The sequence below is a fragment of the Dermacentor albipictus genome, chromosome 3 (assembly GCF_038994185.2).
Source record: "Dermacentor albipictus isolate Rhodes 1998 colony chromosome 3, USDA_Dalb.pri_finalv2, whole genome shotgun sequence".
NCBI classification, from domain to species: domain Eukaryota; kingdom Metazoa; phylum Arthropoda; class Arachnida; order Ixodida; family Ixodidae; genus Dermacentor; species Dermacentor albipictus.
In genome coordinates, this window is record NC_091823.1 from 147121349 (window position 1) to 147132697 (window position 11349).

General features: G+C 52.5%; 1 protein-coding gene across 1 annotated transcript; it reads left to right on the plus strand.

Annotated features, from left to right (window-relative positions):
* Positions 1–577: 577 nt before the first annotated feature.
* LOC135896666 (uncharacterized) lies at positions 578–7113 on the plus strand. Its single transcript, XM_065425152.1, has 2 exons — positions 578–784; positions 5083–7113. Exons 1-2 carry the CDS (start codon positions 578–580, stop codon positions 7111–7113), a joined length of 2238 nt encoding a protein of 745 aa, XP_065281224.1.
* The last annotated feature ends 4236 nt before the right edge of the window (positions 7114–11349 follow it).

The window sequence follows — 11349 nt, forward strand, 5'->3', positions numbered from 1 at the left end:
CGGCAAGAGTGAATGCGTCCTGATAACAGTAAGAGGCCCAAAGCTCCCGCGCGTCGCACTAGTGGGACGGGTAGTCACATCGGTGGCTCCCTACAGGCCCAACGCGGTACAGTGCGCATTATGCCACATCATAGGACACCGAACGGACGTCTGCCCCACAGCACAAGATTACATTGCATGTGAAGGATGCGGCGCCCAATTCACCCCAGGAACTTACCCTAAATACACACCCCACGACTGTGACACCAAATGCTTAAATTGTGAAGGCGCACACAGCTCCCGAGACCCCACCTGCCCCAAAAAACAAGCCGCCGACAAGGCCACTCGAACAGCTGCCTACAGGAGAGATCATCCAGAATCTTCTATACCAAAGCCCAAGCGAAATCAATTGCAGGCAAAGGGACAACAGCCGCCGCACAATACAAAAGATAATTTCCCCCACATAACTACGCACAACCGCTTCGCAGCGCTGGAAGAAATCGAACAAATCAAACAATCCATCGAAGTGGACGCGCGGACACAGGACAACATTCCAAAACAAGCAGAAAGAACAAAACAACACGACAAAACTTATGCCATGGCAGCCCGGACCATAAAGCTCAAGCCCGTGCAAGGGGACATCGTACGGCCTCAAACACCAAAAACCGCAGGACCATTACAGCCACTGGAGAAAGGGCCAACGTCCGCTCGACAGCCGCACCAAACAGCCATGCAAGAAGGAACATCCAAAGACAGAAGTGAGGACCGCCAGACCGACCAACCGCCCAGGCCACAACCCACGCAGGTAAGTCAGTCAGCCACTCCGACACCACACGACAGCCATGTTCCCAACTACATTACTAACATCTTGCGCAGACTCGACAACGTAGAGAAACGGGAACGCGACCGTGAACACGCACATGAACTCATCACAAACCAACTCACAGTGAGCATAGAACAACTGACCTCACGCTCTGAGCAACCTTATACCGAACTAACTTCACAAATGAATATGCTAGTAGAGAGCATTTGTACTCTCAGACGTACGGTAGAAAGCATGCAGCAATCTATACACGCACTCGAAACACAACAACGGCACCTTCGCAAGCGAACAGACACAACACCAACCGAGGGCCCCAGCAAGAAGGCCACACATGACACCGACAGTGAATCCACACACGAATATGGCCAGCCCTAAAACAGAGACGCCCCCCAACACATTCAATTCAACCTCAAACCACGTGTCACCCCAAATAACAATCTGGCAATGGAACTGTAGAGGCATTCGTCGAAAAAAGAACAACTTCGCTCAATTCATTCTCACAGCACCACACAAACCAGATGTTATCACCTTGCAGGAAACAGTTGGCCCAATAACCCTTCCAGGATACACCGCCTACTCGAGCCCAAGCATTACACAAAAACTAAGAAAACGCTCTCTCGGCATGGAAACAACACCGTCGACTGACACGCCCACTATGACAACCACACTTATAGCGAACAAACACCCTACGACCCAAATCTCCACAGACTCCATCAACACGGCCACAGAAGAAACAGTACACACTCGCAGCTGCTTGTACGGATCGTACAACCTAGATGTAATAAACACCTATCGCTCCCCAAAAGCACTGAGGTATAACCCACAATGGCGCAAACACCTCAACAATTACAGCAAATGTGATACCATCTGGTTGGGAGACTTCAATAGCCAACACATAGAATGGGGCTACACCTGTAACAAACCCAATGGAAAACAACCCCTACTACTTTCCGAAGAATTCCACTTCAGCCTAGCTAATGACATCACCCAACACACGCGCACGGGAAACTCAGTAGAACGCGACACCAACCCAGATCTCACCTGGACACGAATAACACACGAACCGGAATGGGAAAACAAACAGGAAACACTCGGTAGTGACCACTGCATCATCACTACAAGCATCACAATACCAAAAAAGAAACGCAAACGCACAAGCAATAAATGATGCCCAATTGGCCCTGCTGCACTGACGGACTGGACAAAATTCCGAGCTACTCTTGAAAACCTTACATCATCCATGTGGGATGAGTGGACGCAGAATGTAACCTCAACGTGCACCAAACATACCGCCGCCATACAACGGACAGAAGAGCTCCCCGAAGTAGATGGTCATCTTCTGACCCTCTGGGACAAACGACACAAATTAGTGAAACAGTGGAAAAGAAACAAACACAACAAGCAACTACAGAAACGCATACAGGAACTCACAGAAGAAGCTGAAACATATGCCGATAGCCTTGCCGCCTCCAATTGGATACACACATGCGAACAGGCAGGGGAATCACTACACACAAAAAATCCTTGGACACTTTTTCGCAGGCTTCTGGGGCAACCCCCGCGAAAGAACCATCTTGCCGAAATCCAACTCACTCACAATATAACGGATGAAGAGCTTGCCAAACAGTTTGCAGACGTATTTTTTCCGACGGCCAGCTCACAGCCAAAAACGCCACACTTACAAACCCAACAAAACAACCTACCGCACGAAGCAGATGCGCCGTTCACAATGCAAGAGCTTCTCACGGCAATTAACAACACCAAACGCAACACAGCCCCTGGAACAGACGGCATCACTAACAAGATGCTGGCCAATCTACCGGCGAAACAACAGAAAAAACTTCTCGAATACATAAACACAGTTTGGGAAACAGGCGAGATTCCACCAAGCTGGAAACACGCCTCTGTTATACCAATCCCTAAACCTGGCAAATCACCCAACACCCCAAAACATTTCCGACCTATATCACTGACCTCATGCGCAGGCAAAGCCATGGAAAAAATGATTGTAGCACGTCTTCACTGGCTCCAAGAACGAGACCAAACATCAGACCCGAGAGTCATAGGATTCCGCCCTCATATGAACACACAAGACGCTATGTATATGATATACCAAGATGTATATGCCACAGAAAGTATCAACCAAATCAGAGCAGTTGTGGGACTTGACGTCAAGGGCGCCTTCGACAATGTCGCCCACACTGCCGTACAAGAAGGCCTCCGAAGACTTAAACCAGGCCCGCGTATGACACAATACATACACAATTTTCTTCACGATCGCACGGTCAGCGTCAAGGTAAATGGAGAGGAATATCAGAAGCGTTATCTCACGCGGGGAGTACCTCAGGGATCAATATTATCCCCAATTCTCTTCTCCATGGCCTTGGACAGTGTCAGCGCGCAGCTGCAAAACGTACCTGACCTAGGATACAGCATCTATGCAGACGACATTACACTATGGGCACATATAGGGTCTCCAGGTGACATCGAAAGCACACTACAACAAGCGATCAACGTCATCCACTCCCATCTCAAAGAAATTGGTCTTTCCATCTCACCGGAAAAATCAGAATATATCGTAGTTACGAACCAAAGAGGTCACTCAGCAAACCACTACCGTAACCTCATCCATCTCCGAATTGAAAATGAACCAATTCCAAGACGCAAAACAATTCGCATTCTCGGATTCCACATCCAAGATGATGGCAAGGCCGACACTTGGATGCAAAAAACTACACAAAAACTTCACCAATTTAAACAACTGCTATACCGCATCACACGGAGAAACAAAGGAATTCGCGAGCACCATCTATGCAGAATAGTCACAGCATTTGCAGTACCCACTATTCTATACCAGCTGCCATACCTTCACCTCACAAAAACGCAGCGCACGAAACTGGATAACCTGTACAGGCAACTCGCCAAAATCACTTTAGGACTTCCAAGATACGCGCCAAATCACAGAGTAAGCCAAACCGACATACTTCCAAATCTTAGCAGACTATTGGACGTCCACACAGAATCACAAATAAATAGATTAAAACGATCACACCAAGGTCAAGCTCTGCTTAAAGATCTCGGACATTCTCAAGACAACTTGCCTGAAATAACGCTGCCACCTCCACCGTGGCAAACGCTTAACAACATTCACACGTTGCCGATTCCCCGAAACATGGACCCGCAAACAGACCAAGGAAGAAGACAAGCACGCGCAAAACGCACCCAACATAATCCTCCGGACACCACTGTGTACTACACAGACGCATCCCCGGGTACAGACCCCACAACACACCGCACGGCGACATACAACGCCGCCACCAATGCGTATACCCAAGGCCTGTACGCAGGCCTTCCTAGCCAAGTAACGGCTGAAATAGTGGCAATAACTGAAGCAGTCACAGCACCGCAGCACACACACACCAGCATCCTCATTCGCACAGACAGTCAAGCAGCATGCCGAGCGTTCCTCACCGGAAACCTGCCCAACCCCATCCGTGAAATCCTGCATCGATATACGACGAATAATCCTGCACACCACATCACTATTCAATGGGTACCTAGCCACTGTAACATCGAGGGAAACGAAAAGGCCCACGCTCTATCCCGCGCAAATATTCCGGGACCTCCTCTTCAGTGGACAGACGCACCCAGTTCTACAGAGTTAAAACAAATATCTTCAAACATGCGCCGCCTAAAATTAGAGGAATGGCATGAACAAGATACTACTCTCCCAGCTCCACCACACTCCTCAACACGCGAGGCCGCTGCCACTTGGCGCCAAGCCCAAACACACTGCCTACCCACACAAAACATTCTACACTACATAGCTGGAAAAGACGGCTCCCCCAAGTGCACACATTGTGGAGGATATCCCAATACACCCCATACACTCTGGTACTGCCCGGGAAGTCAACACGCACTACAGTCTATACTAAGGACGCTACCAAAAAGACCACACACATTAGAGGAGTGACTGGCTGACCCAACACAACGTAATGTGGCCGCGTTAACGGAGCTCACCATGGCGCTTGGGATTGGAGTACCCCAAGAAGCGGACCCAGCCCAATCAAGAGTCGACGCCACCAACGTCGCACCTTCGCCCCCGTTTCCGGCAGCCTCTCACCACCACCCTAACTCCCAGTAGCCCCGGACAGGGGGCCGAAATGAAATAAATGTTTCTCTCTCTCTCTCTCGACGCTTACAACGACGTTCTGCACAGCGGCTCTCTCCCGGATTCGTGGCGACATGCTGTAATCGTCCCCGTGCTGAAACGCGGCAAGCCACCTCACAGCCCTGCCTCATACCGGCCGATCTCCCTCACGTCTATACCGGGCAAGACGATGGTGGCGATGGCTCTGTCCCGGCTCCAGTGGATTGCGGATGCCCGCGGTGCTCTACCTCCCGAGCAGTGCGGCTTCCGCGCTCGCCGCTCCACGGCGGATTGCATCGCTATCGTCGCCGGCACCCTCGAGCAGGCCAGGCTCGACAGGGAGACTGCCTTCTTGCTGCTCCTCGATGTCCAGAGCGCATTCGACTGCCTCCCTCACGACACCATCCTCTCGGCCGTGCGGGCGCTCGGTGTGGAGGGCAGGCTCCTTGCTTACATCGAGGCCTTCCTCGCCGGGAGAACATCAGCTGTCCGAGTCGGCGGCACGGTCGGCTCGCCCCGTCCTGTGAGCTGCGTTGTGCCTCAGGGAAGCGTGTTGAGCCCGTTTTTGTTCAACCTTGCCCTCGCGCCCATCATCGAGTGCATCCCCAAAACGGGCCGCTTCCCTGTGCGTGCTGTGCTCTACGCAGACGACATCGCGCTTCTCGTGCACTGGCCGACCTCTGCGACGGGGGAGATGCGCTTCCGGCTTCAGGAGGCGCTGGACGGCGTCGCGAACTTCCTGCGCGCCATCGGCTTGCGGCTGTCGTCGACGAAATCCGAGGCTATTCTGATCCGCCCCTGTGGTGTTCGCCGCCGCACCGGCTGCGTGCTCGTCGATGGAGTGCCCCTGCCCTGGCGCCTGACAGTGCGGTACCTGGGGCTCACGATAGACAACCGCCTCACGTGGTTCGCTGGTGTGCGCCGGCTGCGCGCTGAGATGCGCCGAGTGGAGAGTGCGGTGCGCGGCCTTCTCGCCCGTGGCGACGGCTGCCCTGCCTCGTTCGCGGCGGCGCTCTACTCTGCGGTGGCACTGCCGAAAGTGTTGTACGCGCTATCACTGTGTCGTGTCAGTGCCCGGCTGTGGAAGCTCATCGACAGCGACCACCGCCGAGTGCTTCGCATGTGCCACGGCCTCCCTCGCTCATCGCGGGTTGCGGAAACGCTTGCGGAAACTGGCGCGTGGCCCGTCTCTTTGACGGCTGACCTGCGTGCCCTCGGTCCCCTCGAGCGCCTCTCCTGTGCCCCGGACGCAGGACCCATCCTGTCCCTCATCCGTTGCCTGCCCCAGTCACGAGTGGGAACAGTGTGCGAACTGTTTGACAGCCTGGTGGTCGACCCTCCGCCCGTACCGCCTACCTGGCCACCGCCACACCAGCGCACGCCACTTCAAGTGTGTCTCGACCTCCCGGGCGTTCGCTCCAAACATCGCACGCCTCTCTGCGCTGTACAGCAGGAGGCTGCTGCCAGGATCGAGGACGACCTGGGAGGAATGATGCACTTGTATGCCGATGGCTCCGTCCTCAGCGACGGCTCGGCGGCTGCCGCCTGTGTTGCTCCCGCACTTGGCATCACGAAGCAGTGCCGGCTCTACTACCGGGCTTCCTCTACCACGGCGGAGCTAGCGGGACTTCACCTCGCTGCGGACATCCTCGAGGAGTCGCCGCACATCACCAGCGCGGCGATTCTCTGCGACTCGAGGTCCGCGCTGCAGCAGCTGCTACTCGACGAGCGCGCGCCGCCCCTTGCACAGCGCGTTGCCGTCCGTCTGCACGCACTGCAGGGGCGATGCAACCTACGCCTGCAGTGGATCCCCTCGCACGTCGGAGTCGCGGGCAACGAGACGGCGGACCGGCTGGCCAGGCGCGCACACGACCCGTCGACCGCGCTGACAGACCGGGTGAGCTCGCTGGACACAGCGCGACTTCACTTCAGACGGGAGCTCGCGCTCCGCCATCCCGACGACCGAGTTGCGCAGGGGCGCCCACTGCGTCATCTCCCGCAGACCGGATTCACTAGGCGCGAGCGCGCCTTCCTCCTCGCCCTTCGGACCGGTTCTGTGTGGCCCGCCGAGCGGCGGCATCGACTGCGTGGAGCCCCCTCTCCCCTTTGCGGCGACTGCGGCGCGATCGAGACACTCCAGCTAAAACCCCTTGATGTTTGAAAGTAGCGACACTCTCCTCCTCACGGCGCTTTCCTCCTCGATTCTCCTCGCCCGCCGGCTGCGCACGGCACGCTATTCCTCCCTGGCTCCCGCGGACGGGCCGCAGGATTCTATGGAGGCGTGTTATTTTGGGCCAGTTGCGCGCCCCAGTGGGGTTGAAAATTTTGAGAAATGTTAATAACAGCATCGATAATGCTAGAGGCAACATTTATGACGGGGTTGGTTTTTTCCTAAAGCCGTATGAACGGTGTATACCGATGTAAAGGGAGCTTTTGAGGCGAGTTTAAACTCCAGACAGTTTTTCTGCCGCATGATGAGATGCTTTACTTTGTGCGTCTGATCTAGTATTGCTTGTGACACATCCCTTTGTGTGCGGCATATTAAGCAAAAGTCTTAGACCTCTGTTTCAAGGTCGTGTTGTCACCTACAGAAAATATCGCGTGACCGAAAGAAGGCGGGAAGCGAACCAAAGCATGTGCACCCGTGTATAAGACATGATTACTGATTAGCAAAGTTATGATTGATTAGTGATTGGATTAAGATTAATTCGGGTGTATTAAGGAGGGTTAAAGTCGGTGAAAGTGGATTAGGGTGAATGATGGTGAATTAAGGTGCATTAGTAAATATAAATGTGTATAAAGAAGGACTAGGCTGGATTAAGGTGGATGAAGGTGGATTAGGGTGAATTAGGAGGGATTAAGGTACATTAAAGGGGATTAAGGCCGATTAAGTTGGATGAAGGATGTCTTACCGCAGTAGGCTTTAGAAGGCTTTCACGCTCGCTTCTCTTGGGCGATAAATAAGAACACCTGGCACCCTTTTTTCTTGCCTGTGCGCGTATGTGCACCGCAGTTAATATATTCAGCATGCCTTAATTAGTCGCGAGTGCATCGACTGTCCATGCCTTTGTCTTCACAATGTGAAAGTTATAGCTTTTTTGCTGTGGTCTGTAAACTGAATAGGACGATTGCGGAATTTCAGTGTGAAAAAATTGGAGGACGCTTAAGCTTCGCCTTCAAGAGTGGGACGCGACAGCGTTCCCGTCGACCCGCCAAGGGGTATAAGACAGTGCGCTACGGCACAGCGATCACTTACGATGCGCCCCGCATCGGACTTAGCGCCCACCTATCACGCGGTGAGCGTCGAGCAACGCAGCGTTCGGCGCGGCAACGAAACGTGCGCCTGAGCGAACGGAACGAACCAAAGAACTCGGTGTCTCGGAGGGGAAACGATCTACGCCAGCCAAACGTCGTGATCGGCACGGGCAGAGAGATAGATAGTAATCTAAACCGGGAGCACGGCGAAGCGTCGTCAGGGGAGAGGGAGTCCCGCGACGCGCCTGGCAGCGGTCCCAATGCGCGCGCGGCGCGCCTCCTGTCGGGGCAGCGCCGTACATTGAGAGGAGGGGGTCTTCTGTGTTTGCCACAAGATGGCTCTGCGTGTGCGGAAAGCGCAGAAGAAATGCAGCGGAAACGCACTTCGCAACTCGTGTAATTGTGACTTCTGTACGTTACATGTTCATAATTACCGATATACACCGCAGTATAACTTTCCACGGCTCGTTTCGAAGGCAACACCGCATTCACTAGAGGCGCGTTTGCACCGCTTGGACGCATCGAACTCGTGGCTGAGTGGTAGCGTCTCCGTCTCACACTCCGGAGACCCTGGTTCGATTCCCACCGGGCCAATCTTGGAAGTTGCTTTTTATTTATGAAGCGCCTGCCGTGATTTATCGCTCACGGTCAACGCCGTAAACGCCGACACCCGACACCGACGACACCGGCTTTTCTGCGACACGAGCTCCTTAACGCTATCGCGTTAAAAGCGGTGCCGGCAACCGCTCATTGACTACAGTAGTAGAAGCCGAGGAAGGGCATCTAATGAATATTCTTTAGGGGTCTCCGTCAAGGAAGCGTTAAGAAATACTCGGTATATCTATAGGAGAAGACATTCTATATCTTTAGGCAAGAGAAACGCCTTTGGATAACGTATTGTAATAGTTCACAACGAAATTTTGTTACATTATGTAGTAGCATATTTAAATTTGATTTGAATTAAGCATCACAAAACATTTATAGCAACGAAAATCAAACAGCATTGTCAGCAGAATGTTTTATTTTTATGTACACGCACTAACGTTGGTTGACAAGATACACGTAACCGAGAACATAAAATAGAATATTCGACAACAATAATAATAGTACTGAATATAATATTCAACATCAGAATCAATGCTAGTGTAGAATTATGAGAAAAAGAGACGCTCAAGAGAACACAGCAGTGGTAAGATATCATGAGAAGCCAACAAAGACGCGAAGGACAACATAGGGGAAATTACTAGTGCTTACCGATTGAATTAAACAAATGATAAATTAATGGCAATGAAAGTCAGCGAAAGCAAATTTTTTTCCGCTTCAGCTTTTTTTTTCCCGAGTCTTTGTAATATGCGCGGCTCAAATTGGTCTTTCGTGAAATGTAGCTAGAACAATTAGAGAAGAGTTAGTCACTCAGGCAGGATGAGTAAAACGTCTTCATACATTTATAATAATACGTTACTGAGGGCAACCGCATTTTTATGCAACGTACAAATTGCCGCAACAAAAACGCTGGTGAGCAGGCCGGAATAATTACTAGATGCATTACGATATGATTTGCTACGAGCAATGAGAGACGCCTCACCTCGCAAACAACGCTGTTCTTTGTCGGAACAGAGTTCTTTCGGCCGATGTTATGCAGCCACTGCTTCTTGCGCAAGCCGTCACGCTTTCCTTGCGGTATCACAAAAACGGCATAACCATGCTCAGGCTTCTTGTTGCAGTTATATGCGCAACAGCAAGGCATAGCGCTAGCTTATACTGCAGGAAACACAGCTTTCAACGTTCGCTACGCCGAGCTAAAGCGCCGAGCCAGCCGTGCTGAGGAGGAAAATGGCGCGAACGAAAAAGAAAAACACAAGCAAAACTCAAGATCCGCGCGTTTCCAAGGGCAACGGCAGGGAGACCAATCGTCGTGCAGGAAAACGGGGGCAAAACTGGTTGCCGTGGGGGGGACGCGCAAGGGGCGAGGAGGAGGCGAGGAGGTCGCGCGGCGGCGGCAGAGTTCAAAGAGTGGCGGTACTTTCAAATTATCAAGGGACTTTAACTCCAGCACCTGCTGGGTGAGTGCCCCAACTTTTCGCTCGCGCGCGCGTCCCTTGCCCGTGTCTACCGTGGGCACGGCCTGCCGTGCGACAGCGTGACTGAACTCCTGCACCCCTCGGGCTGCCCTTCACGACACAGGACACTTCTACGTGCGCTCCTGACATTCGCCGAGGCTGTCGGCCTCGCCGACCGCCTTTAGCTCTGCTGTTTCTGGTGCTCTTTCTCTCCCCCTACTTTCATTCCCTAACCCCTGTGCAGCGCGGTTGAGGTGACCTCTGCTGAGAGACAGTTACTGCGCTGCACTTTACCCCAACCTTTCCTTCCCATCAAGAATCTCCTTCTCTCCTTATTTCCCCATCTCCCTGAAGTGAGCGGGCGCAACGAACAACATTGTACAGCGCATATAGGAAAGACTGAGAAATGAAAAGTATAAAATCGACAGCTAGGCCAATGTCCCAACATAGTTCTGCGATTAACTGAGAAGTTCATTGAAAAGGCTTGCAGTTCGGTCACCTCCAGCATAGCTAAGAAGGACGAGCCTGGCCTTTCGGCTCCAGATGGATGCACCACAGCTCGTGACCACAGACGGCGGTACTCATTTCCATCTTCACGCGACTGAGTGAAGTTGAAGCACCTTGAGTAGCAGGAGCGGCGGTTGTTCTTGAAGCTAATGCAGATCTAAGAAAGTACGTAGCGAGTTTTCTGTGGGATAGTGCGCTCACGTGCTATGTACTGTTGGGGAATGAATCGTCTCATTCCTGATGGTTGGAGATGCGCCTTTCATTAAATGACTGCTCGTTGGTCGAGGTTTCTGAGGCCATTAAATGGTACCATTTCGTTTCGCCGTCGCATGCGGTGTCATCGCATTTGTCCCCGCAATAAGCTGTTGCGACGCCGGTTTCTCGTACCTTGGACGGCGTTACTATTGGGTAGCGTGGCGTTGTCGGCAGACTGCGGGCGTCCGGCAGACCAAGGCGACCAGGCAGGACGAGACGATTTCTAGTGCGAAACTTGCACTGTTTGTTCAATTGATGTTGAAGGATACAGAAGAAGAGGATGAATGAATTAAAATACGTTGTGGGGCCACTGAATTATG